Consider the following 27,913-nt stretch of genomic DNA (forward strand, 5'->3'; position numbering starts at 1 on the left):
ACTATAAATAAAAAAAAAATGATATTGAACATTAGTACATAGTCAACATTTATGTAAAATAATAATAAACAGTAAAAATATGATTTTTTTATCTGGTGAATTTATGTTATTTTTGTAACGTTAAGTAGATTGGTGATCACTTTGATTTTCATTCGTCCATTATGATAGTGTTGATGGACCATTTATTTATTTTTCTTTCTTCTTTTTTTTTAATCTACTGCCTTTGTTTTTTTTCAGCGAAAAATGTTTATATTTACATGAACGACGAGCTACCATTTTGTTAACAATAATTCACCCTATAAATTGTCAATATAATATTAATAAAAATTACCACAGTTTAGTAAACAATGGACACATGATAAATTTGTTATAAATCAACTTTAAAATTATAAATTCTTAAAATTAAACTATATATGGCAGATTGTGTGCGTGCAATTGTTTTTTTTTTTTTACTATTTTTCTTCGATTTTTTCTACTCTCTTTTAAATTGTTCTTAACAATTGATATAATTTTTTTTTTTTTGATTTTTATTATCTCTAAAATTAAGTAATAATATAAACACACACAAATTAATAACTGCACTTGTACGTAATTTTGTTTTACAAATCTGATTAATAAAATTATCATTTTTTTTTTTTTTTTTTTGTTTTTTTTATGTTATTATTTATTAAACATAGTTTTTTATTTTTTATATAACTTAAAATAATTATTACTTTTAATTATCAAATAAAAATGATAACAATAGATAAATCCATTTATTATTTTTAGCTCGTTGCTTTGCCCCGGCAGATCATGATAATCATCATCATCATTATAATTACAAAATTAACAGAAAATTTATATTGTGTTTTATATTTAAAATCAATTTATAATTTATTATCCAAAAATTTTATTCATTATGAAATACAATTATATTGTATTTATAATTTATATTTATATATATTATTTTTTTTTCGACAATGTATTGCACTTTAATCACAAATTAAATATGATTAAATTATTTTTTTAATTTATGTTTTTCTTTATGTATTTATTTCTTTAAAATTTTTTTTCATTTGTAATAATTATATTTTCAATATCAATATCACTATTGAAGCAACAAAAACCAATCTACGAAAATACAAATTTTTAATAATTGTAATTAATATTTTTATCTATTCATTTTTAACTCTTATAATTATTAAATAGAAAATTAGCCACACTGAGTCACTTGTTAAGCCAGATCGTAGACTCGCTTGTCCCAGCAGATGATCGTCTATTCTAATTACATTATTACACTTTTTTTTTATATAATATTTTTCTATTTAACAAATTAATTATTCTCTTAAAAATCTCCTGCACTTTTAACGATGGTGCTATTTTTTTTTTTTTGTAATTACTACCACCTCGGTATAAGTACACTGATTTATATATGTTTATTTTTTTTTTTCAACAACAAAATTAGTAAATTATTAATGTTTACACATACTGTGTGTTAATATGTATGTGTAAATAATAGAAAAAAAAAAAAATTTATTTGTTTATAAAAATAGTATACAACTATGAATGATAAATATATAGATTTTTTTCTTTTTTCTTTTATAATTTGTAGGTTTTTTTAAAAAAACCATTTAGTGTTCATGATTATTTGAGTGTTATTATTAGTGTAAATTATTTATATATATTTTTTTTTTTAATTTTTATATATATAAATATATATATTTTATAATTAAAAATAAATTTATAGGATTTAAAGGATGAAGGATATAGATTTAGGCTTGACGAAGAGGTCTGGTGACGCGCGTACGACGAAGGCTCTCTCTTGGCTGCGGGTTGACGAATTCATTCATACGCGGATGCTGTGTCCGTAGTCCAGGTGTTAGCACGGGGTGGATGGATTCCATTGTTAGCACTCCAAGCCTACATTGGCCATGGACAACCAGGGTTAACAAGAAAGAAGTAAAAAAAAAAAATAAAAAAAAAATAAAAAAAAACAAAACAGTTTGTTAGTAATTTTGATTATGATTTTTAAAATTTAATTATTAATAATTAATACATAAATTATATCAACAAAGATATCATTATGTATATATTATGATTGCTTATTATTTATTTATTATTATTATTATTGTTTAATACGAAGCATTGCATACCATTTTTTTAATAATTATTAGTGTTTAAGCATTTTTAAAAAAATGTTATGAAAATTTTTTATTATTTTATTTCATCTCCCCGCGCATAGGACAGGTCAAAGAGACTAGATATTTTTTTTTTTTTTATATTACAATTTTGTTATTGAATTATTTATAATTGAGTATGATTTATTTTTTATAATTTTTAAAGAAATGTCATTTTTTTAAAAAAAGATTTAGGATTTTTTAATTTTTTTTTTCAAGTATGAGATGCAACCAGACAAAAAAATGGAATGCATGAGATCATTGATTAATTAAAAATAAATAAATAAATGATTTTAAGGTAGTTACGTTGTATTATTTTGATAAATTTTTTTAGAGGTAATTTTATGGGTGTGCACCTGCCACCAACATAGCAGTAACACTCTGACAAGTGACAATTATTATTTTGAAAAAAAATAAAAAAAAAACGAAAATTAATAATTTTATTTATATATAAAATTATTTAAAGTTAATTTGTTGTATTTTTTTTTTAAATTCAAATTAACAATAATTATTATAAATTTGAATTTAACAGAAAAAAAAATCAAAAATAATAAATAAAGTTATTAATTTATTATCCCATCAGCAAGCGGGTGTCAGAGGCTTTCGTGAGCAATTTTAAAAAAAAGGACTATTCATACATGTTTTCCAGGCAATATTTAGAAGCATTGTATGTATTTTTTTTTTTTCTATTGTTTTTGATTTTTTTATAAACTATATTAAACGAATTGTCATTGTATTAATCAACAGTATTAATATAAGTATTTTTATATGATAATAAACGTTAGTGTCAACTTGACCATGTGGAGCATTATTGTTAGTTTGAATTATTTATTTGAAAATTAATTTAAAAAAAATTTATTTATATTATAAATTAATTTATTAAGATGGTGCAATATTTGTGCAGTAACTATGAGATGATAAAATAGGATGTCATTATATATTACGTTAAAAATTACTTTATATTTTAATTTATTAATTTTTTTTTTTAATTTTTTTATTTAATTTTTTGTTAGTTTAACGTGAAAAATATAAAAATTAGAAAAATTGGGTATAGACCGTAAGTTTCACAGCTTATTTTTTGTTTTTTGATTTTCATTTTTCAAAATTAGATATTTTGAACTCGCCTGATGAATTTAATCTCGAATAAACGATTATTTTTATATTTAAAAAAAATCAAATAAATAATAATTAATCAACATCGATTATTCGAGATATGAAAACCTTGCGTCGCATCACGTAACCACCTCTGCAATAATTTCAAACAATTTTCCTTTTTTTTTTCATTTTCTATTTTCTTTTTTTTTTTTTTTTCACATTTTCTTTATTTATTTTTTCATATAAATATTCAAATCAATAATATATGACATATAAATTTGTGTTTTATCTATTTTTTTTTTTGTTTATATATATATAATAATTATATGTATATATACAAAATAAAAATGGAAGGTCAATAAATGTTCCACAGGCACAAGTTGCCAAAAGAAAATTCAAAAATAATATATAAATAAAATTTATATAATAATAATAAAAATAAAACTAATAATAAAAATAAACAAATTAACAAAAAAAAAAAAAAAAAAAAATGCAAAATATTTATATTTTTCCTGGAAGATCAATAAAATAATATTAAAAAATTTTATTAAAATAATAAAAAAATAATTCTTTATTTTTTCATTATTTTAAATTATATAAGTATGTAAAAAAAAAAGAAAAAATAAAAATTAAATATTTTGCCTTTGCCAACACCACACTGCTTTTGTGACCAACTTATTTTTGGGCTGGCATTAAAAATTAACAATAATTATTATCCTCAAACAATATAGATAATATATATTTTCATTTTATTTAGTCGATGTGGGGAGGTGCGCACCCACATACTCCCCAACAACATTGTCTCAATTTAATTTAAATATTTTGATTTTATTGGTGGACACACGTAAGAATCGAATGACCTCTTCTCATACATCCTATATTAATTAGGTAATAGCATTTAATGCTTAGACCTAGGGGCGGGGAGTTGCATGAATTTATAACAAAAAATAATAGCAACAAAAAAAATAAGCTAAATTTTTTATTTAAACTGACCAACTAATGGCACTCAATATTCTTTTGATATTTAAAAAAAATTTTTACTGTTTTTGCTTTGTCCAATGTATGATATATATTGTTATATTAAAGAAAATAATAATAATAATTTTTAGAAGATTTTTTTTTTTTAATTCAATACTGCTTGTATTTAATTTAAAAAAAAAAAAATAATAATATTAATAAAAATATTGTTTCTTATGAAACAAGTACCAAATCTATGGACGTTAATTTCAGGTACACTGATAATGAGTTTGCTTTTATTTTTAAACGATTGTTTTATCATAATTTATATATATATTTTTTTTTTATAATTATTTTTGATAAAACAATGACAAATAAATGCACAACTCTTTTCATACATTGGTTAAGCGAATACAGTTATTTAATAAAAAATAATAATAAAAATAATTAAATCATAGGTTTATGCAAAACTAACCTTTCCCGCATTGGCGATTAACTCTCCGTGAATTCACGACAGAGCGCCAGCCCTTTGATAAGGGTGCTCGCGAATTTGACCAAGGTGCCTACGCTGCTTCGCAGCGGCTGCTGCACCTGTGCACCCCAACATATAATTATTCGTGAATACAATTTTTCAAATATTATTTATTGTTTATATTTTTTTTTTTTTGTTCAATTATTGCAGTCTTTAAGCACAATTGATATGATGATATGATGATTTTTTATTCCACTCAAATTTCAGCTTCATTGGTTGTTTTTATTTATTTAATGTTTTTTTTTTACGCAAATATCCTTTGTCATTATGCTCTTGATTAATTTATAAATATGTTTATTTATTTTTGTCATTTATTTCATTAACAAGTCTGTTATTAAATTGTAAAAACAAAAATTTAAATTCAATAAAATATAAAGAGAGCTTTTTTTCAAATTAATTATTAATTAAATTATTTATAAAAAAATTTAAATGAGTATTTACTAATTTACTAGTTTTCTAATTTTTTTTTTTTATCAATTTTAATAAACAGACTTGTTTTGAACACACTGGCTTAACCCTGATGATTTAACTTTGTTTAAAAAATTTTCATATAGCGATAATAATCATTTAAATTTATTCTGAAATCACCGGATATGAAGTTTGCTATTTTATTATTTTCGCAATATATATAAAATTTTTTTTACAAGAAATATGTTAATTCTTGTAAAAATGAATTTATTACATAATGATTTATTAAATCACCACTGTCGACAGTCATTTGAATGTGCCTTGAAATTAAAATGTAATAATAAAATTCTAGAAATTAAATTAAGTCAACAGATTTAAAACAATTTTCTGTTGTAATAATTATTTTTATATATTTCTCTTTCATTTTTTTTTTTTTTTTATATTTATGCTCTTATAGTTTAATTATTATTATGCAAGAATGAAGTTATAATAAATCTATTTTGATTTTTCAATAAAATTAATGGTAAAATAAAAAAAATGAAAAATAATAAAATAAAAAAAAAAAATTTATATCAGGTAATTTGTTCTTGTAAAAGAAAAAAAAAAAAAAAATGTAACCAGCCATTTACGAATAAGTAATGAAATAAATTCTATCCTGAATTTTTATTTTATTAATTTAAATAATAATAAAATAAAAAATTATTATTATTGTGAGTATTTTAAATAGATATATATTTTTTTTTTCTCATCATTTTGATTGTGTATTTTGTATAAAAAATAAAGATAAATAAAATTTAATTGTATAAAATAATATCAAAAAAAAAAAAAAATAAAAAAAATAAAATGTACAATTGTTAATTATAGTGTTGTTTAATAAGAACAAACACTTTTAATAATTAATAATCAATAAAATCAAAAATGAGTATTTTTCAATTCATCAGCACTGGGCTGCTGATTTTTTTTTCCTTTTCTTTCTATATAATTATTTTAATAATAATTAAATTTATTAACTTTGATTTTGGATATTTATACAACCCCTTTGCAAGTCTCTCGCCTATAATGGGATTTTTTTCTAAAAACATAGATTACACTTTTTTTAACATCTACAAATTTACACTAGAACCATCAGTCCACCCATATTTTTTTGAATAATTTGTATACTTTTTTTTTTTGTTTTTAAATTAATTTACTTGTTTCGTTTGGTCCCTGGGTACTTTTCCTAAAACATCTATACTGTTTAAAAAATAATAAAAAAAAACCTACTTATACAGCCTACCTATCACCGGTCGTTTATAACATATATCTTTCATTTAGAAAAAAACAAAAATAATAATAATCTTTCTTCACTTTGGTTGCGAAAATATATATATAATAAATTATTGTGAATTAATTTTTATTAGTTTCTTGAAAGTTTATTAATTTTTTTTATTTAATTACCACTGGAGATGAAAAAAAAAAAAATGATAAATTAATATTATATGGTAGTTGAATTGAGTAATGTTATGTAGCAAAAATAAACGAGGTTTTTTTTTTTTATTTTTTTAAAGCGACATGTTAAAAAAAATTAAAGATTTAGTCGAAAAAAAACAGGACCGATCAAGTTAGTCAAGTTGGTTTTTTACAATTAATTTCAATCATTAAAATATTTTAAAAAAAAAACCGAAACCCTTGAGAGCTCATTGAACTCGAGATTCTAGGCTCAAATTGTAGTGTTACTTTGTAAGTGCGTATTAAAAAAAAATAACATAAATAAATATATAAAAAAAAAAAAAACAATATCTAATTAATAAAAAATAAAAAGTACCAAAGTTTATAAACCATTACCCATTATCTATCAAATAAAATTACAAAAAAAAAAAAAGCACGTGTTATTAAAAATAAAAATCTTATAATTTTAAATTCACAAAAAAAAATCCCAATAACTCACCGCTAAATAATAATAATTAAAAAAAAAACGAATTAATTACAATCGTCTCTCGCAAATCGTTAAATTGTTGCACGTCATGGAAAAAAAAAAAAATATAAAATCATTCTAAAAAAATTCACGGTTATAATAAGCGAAAAAAAAGGAGCTATTATGCTAATACTAGATTTCTATAAATATTTTTCAATAAATACAAATAAAATATATTTAAGCATATAAATAAAATAAAGTTGATGTTTTTTTTTTTTTTTGTTTGCCATATTTTAAATATAAATTGACACTAAAATAAATGAATGGCCTTTGATTATTATTGCATTGAGTAATGCACGTTAATGTGCCACATGACTGGACGCCCCATGTGCGTTCATATATTTATATATCTATAATTTATTTATTTTTTAAATATATTTTTTTTTTCATTTAAATATAATCTGTGTCTCTATACTGTATATGTGTACAATAATCCGTTATAAAAGTGTACATGTACATAATATATTTCCGTTTGGTATATGTAAAAAAAAAATAATAATAATAAAAATAAAATGTTGACTTACAGTTAGTAAGTATAATATTGCGGACGCACGGATGCTTCGGGCTTGTTGATTTTGTTAAACATTAACTAACGGAATATTTTACCTATCGTCTGGGGTGTGCCCGGGGTCGAGTATTCGCACCTTCAATTTATTATTTTATATATATATTTATTTAAATATACAATTTTTATTCCTCAATTAAAATTTTACTAATTACTAAAAGCTGATTTTTAAATTTAACTTTAACGATAATTTTTTGCTATTTAAATATTTTATTTATAATACCAAGCAACTCTCATGATTTTTTTTTTAAATAGTCTAAATTGTTCTTTTTTTTTCGATGCTAGTTTAAGCATATTATGCAAAATAAGTATATAAAAATTGTTTTTTTAAAAAGAAATATATAGAGATAATGCTCGAGTAAATATAATTTCGTTTTTTTAAATAATGGGGAAAATTTTTATTCGAATAACTTTGAGAGACTAGCAATGCCTAATCGTGTTAAAAACGCATAAAATAAAAAATAATAATCCACGTCACACAAGTATAACCAGTTTAAAAAAAAAAAGAAAATATATTTTTCTTTTTTTTTATTTCAATCTGTCCACAAAGATTATTAAAATCATTCATCTAAAAAAAAAAAATTACGACGCGACTAGTAAATGACTGATTTTTTCAACTATTTTTTTTTTTTTTTTTTTTCTGTTTTTAAAATCTTAAATAACTATTAAAGTCTCATCTTAAAATTAATAATATCATTTTAATCATGATGTCAAACATCATCATGATCATATTCTCTTTATAAATATATTTCTACTTTTTTTTCTTTTCAATTTGATAATATTAAATTATAAATAGTACTGCTTCGTCTCTTCTTTCCTCTTTTCATTTTGAGCCCGATTCCACCCGAAATAATGAACTAGAGAGGACGGAAACGAGACTGATTATCAAAATAATGTAATTATTATTACAATTTAAAAAAAAAATATAATAAAGCTATTAAAAATCTGTATAAAAAAAAAATAATAAACAAAAACAATAAATATGTATTAGATAAAAAAAAAAAAAAGAAATAATTGCAAATAATTCGGGCTCATGATTTTAGCGTCAACGAGCAAATAACCCACCAGAATGATCAGCATACTCGGTGAGTAATGGTGATGCAGCCAATGCAGCATAATTGGCATAATCAGCATATGGTGAGTAAATTAAACCATGTGGATCACCAGCTGATAATAATGAACCTGGTGGAGCTGAACCATTTAATAATGATGCTGCTGTTGTTGGTACTGATATTCTTGGTGATAATATCAATGGTGCACCAAGTGGTGCTTGTTGTTGTCTCATTTGTGAACCAAGACCTGGTAATAAACGTTGTGTTTCAGCTGCAACTGCTGCTGCTCTTCTCCAATCTTCCTCACATACTGCAATATCAAAAGCTACATATCATTGTTTTATATTTTTTCTTATCCCAATTTGACGTACTAAATACTTATTATATAAATACATTTTTTTTTTCTTTTGAAATTTAAATCACTGTTTTTTAATAATTTAATAAATTATAGTCAATATTTGATGAATTTAAAAAAACAAAAAAATTACTTGATTGATTATTTTCTCATAAAAAAAAGGGGTAAATATATTTTTTGTTTTAAATATATTTATTTACATGATAATTTTTAAAAAAATATTAAATTTATATAGATATAGGCTTTGCAAACACCTTGAGTAGATAATCAAATAAAAGATAAGACCAAAAAAAAAAATTGCCATTGTTTTTATGAAAATACTTGAGGCTGGTTCCCAGGGGTCTTTTAAGTTATCGTGAGTGTAATCACAATTACGAACATGAGAATTGAAAAATATAAAAAAAAAAAAGCATATATATAAAATATAAAATAAAAAATAAGGTATATATAATGTTGGTTGATCGCGTGCAGCTTGCAATTGATAAATATCTTTAACAGAGATTTTTCATCGTTATGATATTGTTGAGGTATATAATAATTTATCAGTGCAAATTAATGAATTTTAAAACAGTGATTTTTAGAATATAAAAAGAAATAAAAAATTGTATATTTTATTTTGATATTATAAATTGATGATTAATATTTACCTGCTTGATTTGCAACTTTGGTGTTTGAGTCTCGATAAGTTCCATTTATAATAGCAAGTTCCATGAGTTGTCTTTTTTTTAATTCATCCTCACCATCAGCCTGCTAATAATTTATTTCATCGTCAGTATAAATTGATAAATTTAATAACACTATTATTTTATTTTTTCTATTTTATTATTATCTTTTTGATTGACAAATTGCTAATAATATTAATGTAATAAATATAGAAAAAATAAAATATATTTGTAAATTTATTTTGATAAAAAAAAAGAAATGTAATTGTTAATTATAAATTTGATTAATTCAGCTGGAACTGTCTCACCACGGGTACAAGTAGTTTTTTCACTTCTTCAACAGCACGAGCAAGTTTTAAAGTTGCACGATTTTCAGTATCTTCAACTGTCAATAACACGTGCAATTCATCTGTCAAATGTTCCCAATTTGGCTTGCCTCGATTTTGTTCTTCCTATTTATACGAAAAAAAAAAAATTAAAAAATTTTAATATTTAAAAGTAAAAAACAATTAATAAATAATTTTTAATTATACCATTTAAAAAAATATAACATTTTTAAATTCACACAAGACATTGCTTAAACATTTTTTTTTTTTTTTCTTAAGTACTTACAATAGCTTTCACATGACTGCCAAGCGCAGCTTGAAAACAATGATTTTTAAAAATAGTAATATTTAAAATAATAGACAAAACATTTATAAATAAATTTAAAAAAAAAAAAAAATAAACACCTTATTAAATTATTTAAAACAAAAAAAAAGATCCAATAAATTTGAATATCTTTAAAGCAATATTTGCAAAAGCAAAACTAAACATAAAATATTTTCAAGCAAAATATAAAATTGAATTTTATTTATTTAACAATAATAATAAATGTCGATACTTAAACGTAACTGTATGAAAAATAAAAAAAAATTTTTTATTTATAAATGGAAAAGTACGAAATGTCATATTGAGTAAAGAGTAAGTTTGTAGAAAAAGGGTTACGTATGTATAAATAAGTCGATGACCAGTACCTTGTTCGTCCTTATATCAAGACCATAACCAGTAATGATTTTTCCTACGACAGGTATATACTATGTTATTTACCAACTTGATCATTTTTCGATTTAAGTACGTGAGACACAAACAACCAAGTGTTAAACCGATCATGATTGCTATACACACTCGTACACAATTACTCTTTTTTTTTTTTTTTTTCTTTTTGCATTATTATTATACACACACGTACAAATAAGTATTTGTGACAGAGTATGCAGGCCTCGATTCGAACGATTTCCAAACCGAATATGGACATAAAACAGTACAGTCTTATTTGTGTCCAATAAAAATGTTTTTTAAATTTTTTTATCCAACAGACCTATCGTAGAATCTAGATGTGAATGTGATCTCACGCTTGGTCATTTGTTGCAATATAATTCTTAATGATTGTGAATTATTTATGACAAGATAAATAAATATTACAAGTAACTTGAGTATCTTATTTTGGCAAAAATTACAAACTTTTATTTATTTTTTGTTATTTGAATTAATTTAAAAAGAAAAAAAAAAGTTTTTTTTTTTTTTTTTTATATTTCATGTCAAAGCAACTTTCTTTATTCATCCACTTATGGAGAATCACAAGTTAAAGTTGTTTTTTTATTTTTTTATTTTTCTGTATGTATTATTGGATATATATATATATAATTTTTTTTATAATTTACCTTTTTTTTATCTCGCATTGAACCCTTTCCTCGCACCATTATTTTGCATCCAGTTTCTTGTTCCAGTTGTTTTGCTGTCATTCCACGTGGACCAAGAATCCTCCCAACAAAATTAAACTGTAATAAAAAAAATACATATATTTATAAATAATATGAATTTACAATTTTTTTTTATTTATCATAAATAGTTGGTAGAAAAAAAAAAAAAAAAATAGTAAATTTAATGGATTTCTGGGTGGTCGATTTATTGTGTGTATATCATGATAAGAAAACAAGTAAATTGTTTAATCAAAAATTAAACGTTGTTATTATTTGAAAATTTATATATTCCACGATACAAATGAGACGATAAAATAGTACAATTTTTGTTTAATAAAATTTACAATATGAGGTAATAATTATTTAACTGTTGACTATATAAACTATAAATGTAGATGTAATAATTTTTTTTTTATTTCAATTCTTTATGTATAGTTGGTGCTCCCGTTTGAATTCAGGATATGAAGTAAGGCTCAGTGACTTGTCGAGGCCATAGTTAACTTCAAGGGAATATTTATAATAAAATTAAAAAACCACAAAGTTAAGGAGCGCCCGTCATTATAATAGGTGCCGCTGATGTCTCTGATGGAGAAATCGTCTTATGCTAGATTATAAATCAACTTACGCATGATAAATATATATTTAAAATTGTTAAATATAAAAATATATTATTTCTCATTTATATGCAACTAATTTTTCTATTTTTATCATAATAAAATGAAAACATAATAATAAATTTAAAATTATAAAAGATGTTTTTAATCAAAAAACTTGTTAATAGTTACTATTAAAACGAGTTTTTAATTATTTATAAAAAAAATTAAACTTGATATATATTGTCGTATTTGTTGTAATTATTAAAAAAAATTTTATAATTACTTTTTAATTTAGTAATAAATAGTAATGAAAAAATTATTTATGTGGTTTATTTTATTTTTTTTCTTTTAGTATTGTTGTTATTGCTTTTTATTGTAAAATTATTTTTTTTTATATTTGATGCTATTGGACATGAGAATATCAACTTTAGCAAAAGACCGTTTGCATGATTCGATCTCACAACACAAATCGTGACGATGACTTTCTAAGTGGTTCTAGATATTATTTTGCTGAGAAACACGTCTGCAAATAATCATGGATATATACCACTCACACACTCAATTTATATATATATTTTTTTATTTTATAAATAAAATATATATTTAGAATTTGTAACAATAACCAGGATCAAACACTTCAGCCATCAATTGCTGCAATTCCATGAAATATTAAAATAACATTTTAAATAATGAAATTTGATTATATTTTAAAATAGATTATATTTTCTTTTTCATTTTTTTTCATGATAACGTGTTATTATATGTGAGTGGGTGGTGGTTTTTTTTTTAAACTGTTTTATTTTGGAAAATTTATAAAATCGTCTATAAGATTTATAACTTAAAATTCAAGAGGTCACACACGTATATAAAGAATGTAAATTTTGCAAGAAATAATAAAATTAAAAAAAGATATATTTAAAAAATTTAAATTGTGTAAATAAAAAAATAAAAAAAGAGTTTCTTGTATTCGAAGGAAATTTGATCACATGTGGAATCCAGTTCGGCTTTTTTTAGAGTAACAAAAATAAAGTTACCAAAGTCTATCTGGTTCTCCAACACACAAATGCATAATATTAAATTTATCAAATATTATTATTTATATAATATAATAATTGTAAATTTAAATATTGAAAAATAGCATTTATCTTAATTTAAATCATATATAATAAAAAAAGGTATATGATATTACTGAAGAATATTGTCCTCGACCTGAGTTGGTTGAAGACAATGATAAGGAGTGCCACTGTCGAAGCATAAAAATCAGAGAAAAATTAATCGACCGAAATGCCTAACATACTTTAAACTCCAGATGTTATCAATCGCGTTTTTATTTTAATTTTTTAACAGTCAATTGCATCTATAAAAAATCATGATATTTTACTGATAAAAATTTTAAACTTGCAAGGGTCTTCTAAAGATGATCCAATGATTAAAAAAATTATCCAATTATTCTTTGGTTTTCATAAAAATCTTCTAATTTTTTTTTGTATTAAATACAGTGGCTTTTTTTATGTAAAATTTTTAATAAAAACTCCAAATAAGGCAGCAAACGCGATGTATAATTAAAAAAAAAAATCACATTATAATAATAATGCCAGTAGTTTTATGATAAAAAAAATATTCACATAATTGTTTTAATGTAAAAAAAAATTGTATTTTCAAACAAAGAATACTTGGATGTTCTAATTGTTATAAAAATTATTTCATAACTTGATAAAATATATTTTAAAATTATGTGAAACTCATTTAAATACTTGGGTATTTTAAAAAATTAAATAATCATGTGATAAATATTATTTAAATAAATAAATAAACATAAAAAATGAGTGAACCAATTTTGCATTTTAACATAAGCTAAATTTAAGGTTTTTTTTTTGAAGCTTCTTGAATTGGGGTCGCATATAATAATATTTAAAAAAGAAAAAAAAATTATATATACAACGAGGATAGTTATTTAGATGACGTCTAAAAAATATCTCAAAAACACCGTGACAAAAATCATTTATAATATTTAATATATCATCTATGAAAAAAAAAGAAAAACAAAAAAAATAAATTTAATGATTTTTAAATTGTTGTTAAAATTAATTTGAACAGATTAATATATTTACAAGGGTAGAATAAACATTGTAATTATAATTAGAGGGATAATTTTAGGATGATAATAAAATATTTTTTTTTTTTTTTAAAAATCATTTAGCCTCGATATTAAAACTACGAAGTCGTGTGGTGGCTCAGTTACGGAGTAGGAGGTGCGTCTTCAGTAGCAATTCTCGTCATTCTATTCTCGTCACAAGACCAAAATAAATTCCTTGGCTGTACACACATTTTCATCGTGCAACAGATCTTTTTTATTTAATTTTTTTCTTATTATTTAAAACTCTTTTATTTACACTTACTATATTATTTTATTATCTGTTAAAAAAAAACCTAACAATATCTCACGAAATTTTTACTATTATGACTTTTAAAAATCATTAAAAAAATAATTAAAATGTCACTAACAAGATAAATATATTTATCAAAAATATACATGAAAAATAAATGAATAATCAAGTTTACTCATGAAAAATAATATATTAATAAATGTTATATAATATTATTATAGGAATAAATTTTTTTTAAATAGCTTTGATAATCAATTTTGTAATTGATACATATAATGATTAAAACAGCTACCCATAATAGGGTTAATGACTTGAAAAGAAAAAAACAAAATTTTTTAATAAAGACTGTTAAAAACATTATATGAATATATAGTTTTGAATTTAATTTTTTTTTATTATATATTATTTTTCAGTCTGTATATGCTTATCGTCGAAAAATTATCAAGTCGATTATTTGTGGGCGGATGTCTAACTCTCCATCACCTACGCATATGTATATATATTTTTTTTTCAATTATAATCATCAACTGGTATATTAAAAATAATAATATATATAGTTTAATTCATTTTTTTTTCCTTGTAATAATTTTAAATGTTCAAGAAAAAAAAAATAAATAATACTCCAAAAATTAATACAAGTTTATTTATTTATTATATTTTTAATTAAAAAAATAAAGAAAAAAAATGTCATCTGTTAAAATATACTCACGTCTGGATGTTCTTTTACGGGTACATAGACCTTTTCAGTTAATGTGGTAATTTCTCCCTCAGCTTCTGGTAACGTTAATGGTTCTTTTTTAACTCCACTTATTTGAAACAGACTCGCTCGTACTTTTGCAATTTCTGTAATTAAAAACAATAAAACAAAATTAATATTAAAATAATAAATCATTTTTTTAAACAACGAAATTTATATATTTTATAATTTTTATATCTAGCATCAATGAGAAAATATAAATTATAATAAAAAGAAAAAAAAAAAAATTTTATAATCACGTTGCAATAAATTAACGTCACGCATCGTATCAAGATTGAATTTACCTCACGTGAGTAAATTTTTTTTTTGTCCTTGACACAAAGTAGAGTAATCATATATGTGTAATTAATTCAAGTACAAATTATTTCATTAATAATAAAAATAATAATGAACTATATTCAGGTATTTTTAAAAATTAGTTATTTTAGTTTTTATTTTTTTATATATATACTCAAGTTTAATTTATAAATATATATTTTGACAAGTCAAAATAAAATGCATTTGTCAGTCCCTCATCTACCAATCATAGCATGACAATGATGATGACATGATGTCATTAAAAACCTTGATATACGAGCCACAATTATACCCCATGATCTCCATCAATGTGTTTTTTTTTTTGTCAATATAATTTATTTGTCTAGTATTTTCAATAACATGTTATTTTATTAGACAGATAAACGATCAAATTAATTTTTATTTTAATAATAAATAATAGCTTGATGAGTGCACATGAATAAAAAAAACAAAGACATAAACAAATGGTACTTTGTAAAATTGAAAGGAAAATTATAACGAGTGACGAATTGAAATACACGTTGTGTTTTTTTTCGATGCCAAGATGTTATTTTTTTTATATATATGATATATATTTTCAACATATGTGCATGTATGTTCACTGAGGGCGTATTATTGCAATAATAATATTCTCAATTTCATTATACATATATACTGGTTTATATATATTTTATTCTCTCTCATGATGATGCCATGTCTTCACGACTGCGCACAAGGCCTTTTGCAAAACTAATGACTGGGCGTGGTTCATATATTCCACCTCACCACTGTGAAAATTTTTCCCCAAGAATACATTATGCAAAAATAATCATAATATAAAATTATAGAAAAAAAAAAAAAATATCATTTTCCAATGCATTGAAATCTCTCTTCAAATAAAACATAATCTATTTACTTTTTTTTTTTTTTTTTTCTAAAGACAATGTTTATGTTCATGCATGTTGCAGTTTTTTTTTTTTTTTTTAATTTTTTATAATGAGATTTTATTTTGCTTGTACCTTTACATTGTTTATCGATGATGTCGTGAACATGAGAACCGATTATAACAAAAGGTTAATGATCTCATCATGCCCCACTTTCTTGATAGTTTTTTTTTGTTATTATTTTTAAGAAAAAATTATTATTGTAAATTTATATTGTAGTTGACATATTGATTGAGATATTAAAAACAATAGTTAAATTTAATGATTATTTGATAATATAAATTGCAAATTGATATAATAAAATTATTGAGAAAAAAAAAAAAAAAAAAAGAAATGAGAAAATTAATTTTGTGATGACAAGTTTTTGAGGCAATGGCCTAGTAACTTTGAGTCTCATGGAACGTCATGGAATGATGATATGTTTTAACAGTTTGTATGTAATTGTATAAGTGTGATTATTTTAAATTTGTTATTTGTGTTGGAATATATGACACATCATAGCTACATTTAGCAGACTCGTCGCGCTTCGTGAGACTGAAAACAAGTCGACGCAGCATGACATCAGCTGACTATGGTGTCTATCTTGTTTAGATGATTTTTTTATTTCTAATTTTTCATGATTTTACAACAGTGAAATGTATATGCTCTTGGCTCCGAAATATCACGATTCAAAAATGTGTCAAATTTTAACACACCTGATTTTTTGCCAGAAAAATAATTCAACTAAAATGCACACGACACTTTTTTTTTTTTTTTTTCTCTCTTTCGTTTTTTTGTATTTATTTTTATAATAATATCTTGGAAGATTTAAATTTTAAACAATTTGAAAAAATTGAAAAGCATCTAATTTTAAAAAATATATATAAGAGAATATTATTTTAAAAATGCAGTTGAAAATAAAAATAGAAAAAAAAATTAAGTCAATGGACTTGAGTAAAAATGTATATTTAAATTACGAGGGGGATGAAAATATATTTTTGTAAAATCCCATAAGACAAATAAAAAAACCGGAAAGAACAGCTGCACAATTGATTTTCCGAGTGTGAAAAATAAAATCAACTTTAGTAATTTTTGTTTGTACATTTGAGATAATATAACGAATCGTTGTACAAATGACTGTTGAGAAAAGATTTACAGCTAAATTTTGTGTCGTTAAAATTGCATCACACATCTAATTGGATATTAACAAAACTAAAAAATAAAAATTTCGCAATTTTATATTAATTTTATATACACTATTATATTATTTTTCAAGAAATGTTAAAAATAACTTGATCGATCAACTTTTTTTTTTACGTAAATATTATCTCTAGATATTTTTCTAATAAAATTTCTTTAATTTATTTCTCCCTTCTTAGCTTGAATACAATTTTTTGTCTTAATAATTATGTTATTAAGTCTTTTATTTTTAGAACAGATATTTCTAAAAAAAATCCCTATCTTAATGTCAATTTGATTAAAGCAAAATTTAAATAATATTAATAGATTTACTATAAATAAATTTTTTCAAGTAAAATAAAAAAAAATGTTAGATAATCTTCATCAACAGGTTGTTTGATTCTTCATAGAATATATTTTAAGGGTATTCTACAGGTGCCACACCCGAGCGTCCGACAGGTTCCATTCATTTTTCCTTTTTATTTTGTATAGGGTAACATAACAATGCACGCGACTCTTGCGTGAAGTTGAGTGGCCGAACAAGGGGGAAATACAACAAAAAAAAAAAAAATAAAAAAAATATAAAATGCCGACAATATATATATACTAAGCGATATATCAGTTGCATTTTATAGAGCCTCGATTCTTACTCAAGGAACCAAAAAAAAAAAAAAACCAAAGTACCTGACAGGAAAAAGGGGGCCAGAGTTTCCCACGCGGAGACAAATATTAAAATAAATAATAATAATAATAAAATGTTTGAAAAATTAATAATACATATGTAAAAATAAAAAATAAAATATTTTCTTCAATTTCTAATACACTTAATTGTCTAATTGTTTGATCTGCTGGTAGCATTCACAATTGCGGGTCAGTTGGCAAGATGATGGTATGTTCAAACTCATCTTGTTAAAATTACGTCATCTAATTGAATGACACTCAATTGGACTTTTATCGGTGTTTTATTGACTGTGATAATTTTAATAAAATTATAAAAAAAATTCTACTACTATAATTAGTTATAAATAAAGAAAAAAATGTAATAAAAATATTTCAAATTTATAAATTAAAGTGTATAATTAGTAATATTTATTGTAAAGGAATTTTATTCTTATTATTTTTGTTGTTGGGAAGTTATAGAGAAAGACCATGTTTTATTATTAAATAATAATAATTTATTATGATAATTGTTCAACTGGTTTTGTTTATCAAATTGATCGATTGAAAAAATTAAAAAAAAAAAACCGGTATGAAAGCATGTTTGATGACCACAGAAATGACAGATCGACGGAAGTTATATTTAAAATAAAAAATAATTATAAATATAATTAAATAGTGGCAACATAAAAAATAATAATAAAGTATAAATTTTTATTAGTGTTCAATCAGCAAAATAAACGGAAATGATTTAATCGAGTCATGAATAAATTTATATAAAACATGAAATATTTTATTAAATTTATTTTCCGTTATTTATAGTTGAATTAATAATCAACTTTTGTTCTTTTACACTTTTAAAATAGTAAGTATTAATTTAGTTATTTAAAAAATTTAATAATAATAATAATAAACATTGGTTTTAAAATAAAAAACAACATAAATAATTTAAAGTTGACTTTGTTACACCTTGTTTAATGATAAGATCTTTTTTTCTTCAGGTAAAAAAAAAAAAAAAAAGAAATCTTCGAAGGAAAAAAGAGCCCTAAAAGTATTTCAAATAATTTTTAACGCCTACATGATTTTTCAATTCTTTATATCCTTAAATATAAAAATAAAAAACCATAAAAATAATTTTAGAAAAAAAAAAAAATCCTTAAATAAACTAAATACCAGTGTTTTACTATTAATATTTTTTTTTTTAGATATTATTTTTCGCCTCACACGTGGCTTCTTGTGGGTCGAAATAAATCTAGTTGCAAGATAAACAAAAAATATTTAACGGTATTAATAAATAAAGGGCTCAATATGGTCTGATGATTTTTAGAAAACAGGATCTTTTTTTTTTTTTAGGGACACATTTTCCCACATGACACATCGACACGTATAGACTCGAAGAAAATTATTTTCGACTCCAAAAAAAAAATAGAAGGGGACCTAAAAACCTTTTTTTTTCACTCAAGAACATCTTTAAACTTCACTGCGGGTGTTGAGATACGCAACAAATTCCAAGAGTCAATAAAACTCCCCTAAAGTTTTTAACTTTACCCCAGGTCAATGAGAAAAAAAAAAATTTCTTAAAAAAGAAAATTGCATTCAATAATTTAAATAAATAAAATAATTATTTTTAAATTGATTTAATTTATTATTATTAAATAATAACAATAGTAATTTATTTAAAAAAGTAAATGAATTATTTAAAGGTATATTTTTAAGGTGATTCAGCAATATATTTATGAAAAATAAATTTCAAATAATTGCGGTCCAGGGTATAGGCGCCCAAGATGATGGTCGTCGTCATCAAGAGGGCGAACCAAAAAAGAAACGTGAAAAGATAAAATAAATATATAAAACAGGGCTCAAGGGGAAAGGCAAAAAAAAAAAAAATAAAGAGGGACACGAAGGTTCTGCTCCGAAAATTTAAAAAAAAAAATACCAAGGCAAGTCAGCCAACTACCTAACACAGATTGCAGCGTAAAAACAGTTGATGTAAATATATATTCAGCCATATTCAGGCAGTAGTGAACGATACGATAAAAAAATTTTTAAAAAAAGTATAAGAAATTTTTATTTCTACCATATGAAAAATGCAAAGGGCTTGGGATACGAAGAAGTCAAGAGAGGGACTAAATAAAAAGTGAGCAAGACGATGAAGATGAAGATGAAAAATAAAAAGCAGCTAAAGTTCTCTACGACGCCGACTCTGCGGGTCATCACGGTCATCGGCCTCAAAGGGCCTCGTCTTCTCATTTTTTTTTTTTTTCATTTTCTTTTTTTATTTTCTCTCTCTCTCTCTCTTTACATCGTAAGAGTAAAAAAAATAAATTTACTTTTTTATTTGCCTGATAATTTGGTAAGAGATTCCACGAATTTTCAAAATGAAAAACGAAAAAAAAAAAAAATACCATAAAGTATTCAAGTTTTGGTAATTAAATATGAGGATGATAATTTTTTTTTGGAATAGTGTGTAGAAATGAAATTAATAATGATCAGGCAATTAATAAAAATTAAATATTTATTGGAGGAAGTGAAGAAGGACACTGGCGATTGAGAATCGTGGTATATCCTTATTTAGAAGTGACGGTGAAACGTTCCAAGACACGATGTACAAAATTTAAAAATATATATAGTCACACATACCGAAACAAACAGACATCACACGCATGAATATAGAAAAAAAAAAAGTAATAAAATAAAAGTATTCTTTATTATGGAGTACCTGACATCGACCGGATCTATCCTCGACACAATACATTAGTATTACAAAACCTCACCAAAAAAAAAAAAAAATCCCTGTCACGATTATCAATAGATACTTTTTTTTTATTTTTATTATTTACTTTTTATTTTTTTTGCAATTAAAAAAATCAACTTTCACAATTGCAAAACTTCCTTGACAAGTTTATTTTATATATATATTTTTTTTTTAAATTTATTTTTACTTAATTTATTATATATTAACTGAAGTCGTTGGTAAGTTTTTTTATTTAAAAAAAAATATATATATTTTAACATAATTAAATATTTTAAAAAATAAATAATATTATAAATAAATAATAAAATTTATTTATCAATAAAAGGAGTGTAAAAAAAAATTTTTTCATTGATGAAAAACTATTAGGTAAAATGAGAATAAATTTTTTTTTTTCTTTCTGTTAATTTGTAATTGTGAACAGAAGTTAACTTCAAATAAATAAATATAAATTGCAACGGTATATTGATGGTGTTCGTTTTATATTTAAATTTACAACAATATAAGTTGGTCAAAAAAAAAAATGAGCTGGTGTAATTTACAAAAGCTCCAAGATGGCAAGTCTTATTATAAAAATAAATATTTTTCTATAGACATATATTATTTACAACCCATATGTTAATTTATAATTTAAATAAATAAAAATTTGCAATGTGGTGATTTAAAAAAAGAAGAAAAGTTATTTTAAAGAATGCATTACATCGAAGCAACAAAGATCAAACAAGTCAACCCTTAATGGATCTCTTCACTCAAAAGTGAAAGGAAAATGTGGTCATTTTTACACAAAACATGTATATAATATAATATTCAGGAAGTCATTTGATTTATTTCAATTTAAAAAAAATTATTAAAAATACTTAAATTGTGTTTTGTATTTGCATTCTGTGGTAATTTCACAAGGCTTTATATTGTATATAAAAAGTATATTTTTTGTTGTATAATTTATTTAATTTAAATAATAAGAAGTAAATATAAAATTGATGAATGAATTATATTGTATTGTTGGGTGGTAATTTCGGATCTCTTTGAACAAGTTATAAGTCATTAATTTGAGTTGATACATGATTCAATGACATCAACAATCAAACACCAATCTCAAGCTGCACCAGTAATTTCAATGACAACTTTTTGAGATAAATTAGCACGATTGGTGCATTATTTAAACTATCCAACTAATGTCAATTTTTTTTTATTTGTTTGTATATTTATATGTAAAAAACAGGTGGATAATTTTATTGACATTCTTATGGTGAAACTATTTTTTTTTCTCATTTATTTAACTACATTTTTGCAATGAAACTATCTGAACAAATGACATTTTCCTTTCAATAAATTATGCAAGTGCTAGTTGGAAAAAATATATATATATTATTTTTAATACTTGTTAAATGTGTGTGTGTGTGTGTGTGTGTGAGTAGAGAGTGATCGTTGAGATAGAAAAAATATATATATTCATTGAATCTTGTTAATATTAATTTCATCGACGGTGAGGTTCAAGGAGCTCACGCGGTTCTCTACGTGGTTGGAATTATAAATAACACCAAGTGTCTCGATTACGTTGTCTTATTTTAATTTTCAATTATTATTTTTTTTTTTACACACGCAAAATTGAGAAGCTATTTACTGACCGATTAAGTGACGGAGCTTACTCATTTCTACTGACTCGCTGTGACTTCCACGACTAAAAAACTAACGTGATTCACATGGTTGATTATTTTTTTTGTTTATTAATATTTTTTTTAATTACGAATTTATTTTTCATTTAAGGATTAAAATTATATTTTACATTTTGGAGTAAACTCACAAATCGCTAAAATTTTAAAATACCATTTATAAGCCGCAAATTTCGGAGTAAAAAAAATAATAAAGAGTTAATCAAAATTAAAAAAGGAATTTTAATTTTAATTCAACAAAAAGTATATATAATTTTTTAAAATGAGCTTTTTTTTTTCAACTCATATTACAAATATCCACGACATATACAATAAAATTATTGAACCTGCATGCAAGAGCCAAACGGTTTTTACCGCCTACTTGCGGGTCCATTCAACTGCACCCTACATATATTGTTAGTAATCCAAGTTAAAAACACCGTCAACTTAAAGTACAAAACACACATGATCATACAAAAAAAAAAGTAAATAAAGAGAATCAGAGGAAGTAACAAACTCCAAAAAAAAAAAGAAAAAGAAAAAAAACCGTAATACAATAAAAATAAAAATAATATCATGAACTGGTTGTATGCGTTTTCTTCAAGTCATTGCCTTTTACAGAGCAAAGTATCTCAACGAGAATTATTTCCAGTTAAATCAAAACAACTCATTTCAACAGAAAAAAAAAAATATAATAAAAAAAATTAAAACTCATCAGAAAAAGAAAATCCATCCCCATCATCATCATCATCATCATAGAAAAAAAAGTTAAATTAGAAAATAGAAAAAATAATTCTGCAATGTATCATTGAGCAAAAAAAAAAAAAAAAATTACCGCAGCATCCAATGACTGATATCCGAGTATCAATATCAAGCATCTTTCAACTTAGAAATATATTCATTGAGATAATACACCAATACACCTATGTTTTTAAATATATTATAAAAATGATATACAAGTAGTAGTCACATGAGTATAAAGACGGGTTTACCGCCCAGGAGACATAAAATAACAATAATAATAAAAAAGTATATAAAAAAATACACGCGTGTGCGTATCGTTCACCGAGTTATAATATATATAAAACGAGACGAGTTTTTTTCTTTAGCTTTTTTTTAAAAAGCTGGGTGTGTTACGACTATATGTGTTAAATATTAAATATGTATGCGTGTTTTATGTATATATGTATTATAATTTTTTTTTTTTTTATGATGAGGGTTGTATTTGTGTGTGTGTGGGAGGGGGGGGGGGCAAGAGAGTGCCCAGAGTTGAGCTATTCAACGCTTGATAGTCAACGCGCCTTTAGCTTTTGCTTAGCTGTTGAATTTTTTATTTTTTTCTCACTCTTATTATGATGCCATTATGTGTAAGAAAAAGAGAGAAAAAAATAAATGAGGGTGAGGAAGAATGAGGGAAAATAAAGAAGAAGGAATGCGGCTGAAGAGAAGGGCAAATAAAATATATAGAGAGGAGAGTACTTGTTGTGTTAAAAGGGGACGATCAGAGAGAATAAAATGAGTCAAAATAAAATTAAAGAGAGAAAAGAAAAGGGGTGAAGCAGGTCGAGGACCCAACTCTCTTTTTCTGCGTTTTGATGACGATATATACAATCAAATTTTATATAATTTGTTTATATATATTTAATTTATTTTGTTTATATATCATTAGATCATGCGATAATAATTTAAATATATTTATAGATTTTTAAAACAATTATAAATTTAATTTTTGTATTATTGTTTTTTATATTTATATTTAAAAATATAAATTAATGCAAATTATTATACACTTGCATGACTCGATGCGAATTCTATTCGCGCCACTGGGTCACCAAGAAAACTCGTTCAACGAGATTTCAAATATATAATCAACAAAACAAGAAAATTATATATTTTTTTTATTTTTCTTCTTACAATTAATATTTATGTTATATGTCTTATACTTTGAGAGGCTATCAATAATAAATTATTAAAATATATATATAAAAAAACCTTGAAGTTTTGTTTTTTTTAAAAATCAACTTTTAAATTGATTAAAAATTTTAAAAAATAATAGAAATAATGAAATTATTGATAAGTCAAGTGAAAAATTAATCAAAGAATTTTGTGAAATATTTTTTTCGTTATATTTTGCATTTAGAAAATTTTTAAAAATACCGTTGTGCACTCGTAACACTTATATATTTGTATATTCGCGATTTTTAAAAATGATAATAAAATATATACTTGGAGAATTTGGGATCCATGCCAGAGGCTATTTAATATTCCGTGTCGAGTGAAATTTCATTTCTCGTCATTGAATTTTTATTTTTAAAAATTATTTAATTATTTATAAAATAGTTTAAGTGCCAATTGTCGTAAATATTACTTCAAGATTGCTATAAACTTCAATAAAATATATACAATAATAATAGAAAGCATTATATAAATTTAAAAATGAGTGTTAAAAATAAATTATGCTAAAAATGAAGGTTGTGAAGTCTTATGTAAGCTGACTTAATTTTTTTCATTGGCTGAACAATTTAGAAACAATTTAATATACAAGTATAGTTATTTAAAAAAAAACCTCGTGTGAAAGTTTCATTCATTCGAACTAAGCTACCCCACGTAAAAAACAACCAAGAAGTTTTTAAAATTACAGAGGAAAATCCTGAGATTACTCCGAAAATCGTTCACGATTATTATTTTACTCAAGTCATAAATTTTTCGTTGATAACATAGAAAAAAATCAGCCAAGACAAAAATCTACGCACGATAATTTTTGTATAGACGTATGTATCAAAATAAATTGCTCATAAAAATATAAAATATCAAGAAGAAGAAGAAATATTCTTGAGAATTCTACAACTCGTTGTTCAAGTTGAAAATCGAGTTTCATTAAGCCTACAAGAAATTCCAGTCATGGCGTCACTTTTTTTACTCCCACCAGGAGCAAATTTTATCGCAACTTAAATCTTAACCCATCGTTGACAAGGTCACTAAAAAATTTTAAAAAAAAAAAACCTTCTTTCTAACTGGTAAAATCAAGAAAAATAAGCAGCTTTTTTTTTTTTTTTTTCAAATGAAGCTAATTATTTTTGTTTATAATTACTACAGTATCAAAATAATGTTAAAAATAATTTTTGAACCGTTTGACCTTAATTAATCGCGTAAATTTATCCTCCAAGATAAATCATTTAATAATATAACGAATGTTGAAAAAATAAGAAAATAATTTTGTTAATGTTATTCGTATTTGAAATTTTAAAAAAATAAATATTGCAGTAGCCAGGTAGTACTTTTTTTTTTTTTTTTTTTTTTTTCAACTTGGTATATTTATTTAACAAATAATATACGCAAATAATAATTTTTTTAACCTTGGTATTTGTAAAAAAAGCATTAAAAAATTCTTTCTTTTTTTTACCATAAATAAAAATGTATTTTTTTTTTTTTTTATCAAACTGAATAATTATTATTTTTTCACCGACAAATCCATTTTCTTATCACACACAATTTCAAAATATTGGAAAAATAATATTTGATAAGAAAAATAATTTATCTGTCAATTAAAAGTCTTGAAAAAAAATGGCATAATTTTACCGGCAAAATTGAAAAAAAATACTAGGTCCGATGAGCGTCCAAGTTGGAGCAACCACGTGACGCCATATCATCAACATGCCTCGACGATGATTCACAATATCCTGGGCGTCGCAAAAATAAAAAAAAAAAACCAAAAATATACTCCATTTTTCAAAAATAATTTCTCCCAAGTAAAATACAATTATTTAAATTAATTTCATTTCTTTCTTTTCATATCAAACACTATAAAAAAGTATAGAAACTTTTTACTTTTTTTTTTTATTTTGTCTCTACTTGATAAGAGAAAATAAAAAAAAAAAAAAAACCTGGCAAACACATTTGGCTAGAAACGAGCAACCAGACCCCCATTTAATACAACCCATATGACTGTCAAGACTTTAGAAATAAAATTAAAAAAAAAAATGGTAGTAAAAAAAAAAATTAAAAAAAAAAAAGATGGATGATCTTTTATCTCAAATTACAATGAAAGAAAAAAAAAATAAAATAAAGTAAAATGAGTAAAATAATTTTTAAGAAATTGAAAAAAATTCATGATAAAAAATATTATGATAATTATTAAAAATAATTAATAATTATTTACCTTCATCCAATAGTCGTTCAACATGTATAAATACATTTGGAAAAGCTGCAAGCTGTTTCCTGTCCTTAAGCAATTGTGACAGATAATCTGCTATGCTTTGCGTCGTTGGATTTGTATTATCACACATATTTAAAACTTTTTATATAACAAGTATTTTAAATTAAAAAAAATTATTAAAAACAACAACAATATACTTTATCAAAACAAACAACAATTAGAAATACTCCAAAATATTATTACTCATAAAAATATAAATGAAAAACAAAAAAAAAAATTTTCACGTTGTCTCTTGATTATTATTATTATTTTAATATCAACAGATTGATATATATGTGTGTGTGCGTGTGTTAAAAATATATATATGTGTACACTTTGTGCGCAAATAATACGTCCGGATAAGCACGAGTAATACGTCTGTCTTTTTTTTTTTTTTTTTTGTATCTGTGTATATATTTGTATAATACTAAAAATTAAAAAAAAAAAAAAAAAAGATTCGTATTTAAGTTATATTTTTTTTGTTTAATTTAATTTAATTTTATGTGTCTATCCTCATTCAAGCTTCGATGTGCAATGTTAAATTGTAGAGGGCAAATTTCCCTCTCCTTGTGGTTTTTTTTTTTTTCCTCAAATTTATTATTAATTAATTAATTTTTTTCTTGATTTATATTATTATTCACGAGTATACACAAATTCTCCACAATATCCGCTTAACGAGACTGAATTTTTTTTTCTTGGTTATGAGTATTCACGATTTTGTTGAACCAACTTATTATTTTATCTTTTTTTTTTTTTTTTTAGTTGAGAAAAAAAAAATACGCGCACTTAACCGGACAATCGAATCACAACTGAGCCGCGTGTGCTGAATCGTGCCGACCTGTCTTGGCGCTGTGTTGCGGGCCCCATAAAATTCCCCCCACTTGTTATTTTTAACCTCTCACTACTGTATAAAATATATATTTTTAACATTACAGCGCATGCGTTATTTTTTGAAGTGTATGTGTGTCGAATGCGCCGGGCGCCTAGCATGTGTTACATACATATGTGAAGTATACACACTTGAAAAAATATACGAGAGAGATGATGCCTTCCCGCCCACT

General features: G+C 23.3%; 1 protein-coding gene across 12 annotated transcripts; it reads right to left on the reverse strand.

Moving 5' to 3' along the window:
• Nucleotides 1-185: 185 nt before the first annotated feature.
• LOC122852497 (protein held out wings-like) lies at nt 186-27,839 on the reverse strand. 12 transcript variants are annotated; one of them, XM_044152351.1, is made up of 8 exons: nt 26,817-27,839; nt 15,171-15,304; nt 11,440-11,556; nt 10,048-10,188; nt 9,722-9,824; nt 8,733-9,044; nt 4,684-4,799; nt 186-1,899 (listed from the first exon to the last, which is right to left on the reverse strand). In XM_044152351.1, the coding sequence occupies exons 1-7, from the start codon at nt 26,941-26,943 to the stop codon at nt 4,717-4,719; spliced, it is 1,017 nt and encodes a 338-aa protein (XP_044008286.1). In that variant the 5' UTR covers nt 26,944-27,839; the 3' UTR covers nt 186-1,899; nt 4,684-4,716. The 12 variants fall into 12 exon arrangements, with proteins under 12 accessions (XP_044008286.1, XP_044008285.1, XP_044008293.1 ...); XM_044152350.1 differs by having other exon boundaries at nt 10,045-10,188; nt 26,817-27,698; XM_044152358.1 differs by having other exon boundaries at nt 8,733-9,029; nt 9,722-9,821; nt 26,817-27,687.
• Nucleotides 27,840-27,913: the final 74 nt, after the last annotated feature.

Source organism: Aphidius gifuensis, linkage group LG3 (assembly GCF_014905175.1).
Source record: "Aphidius gifuensis isolate YNYX2018 linkage group LG3, ASM1490517v1, whole genome shotgun sequence".
Classification (NCBI taxonomy): domain Eukaryota; kingdom Metazoa; phylum Arthropoda; class Insecta; order Hymenoptera; family Braconidae; genus Aphidius; species Aphidius gifuensis.

What these genes read in the sequence shown, in the direction of transcription:
- LOC122852497 (XM_044152350.1), bottom strand. Translation starts at nt 26,943, where the DNA reads ATGTGTGATAATACAAATCCAACGACGCAAAGCATAGCAGATTATCTG. An exon ending in CAAAGTTGCAAATCAAGCAG is followed by an intron (nt 9,045 to 9,721) that starts GTAAATATTAAT and finishes AATGATATGTAG; the next exon opens with CTTTTGATATTGCAGTATGT. An exon ending in CGAGTATGCTGATCATTCTG is followed by an intron (nt 4,800 to 8,732) that starts GTGGGTTATTTG and finishes TGGGGTGCACAG; the next exon opens with GTGCAGCAGCCGCTGCGAAG.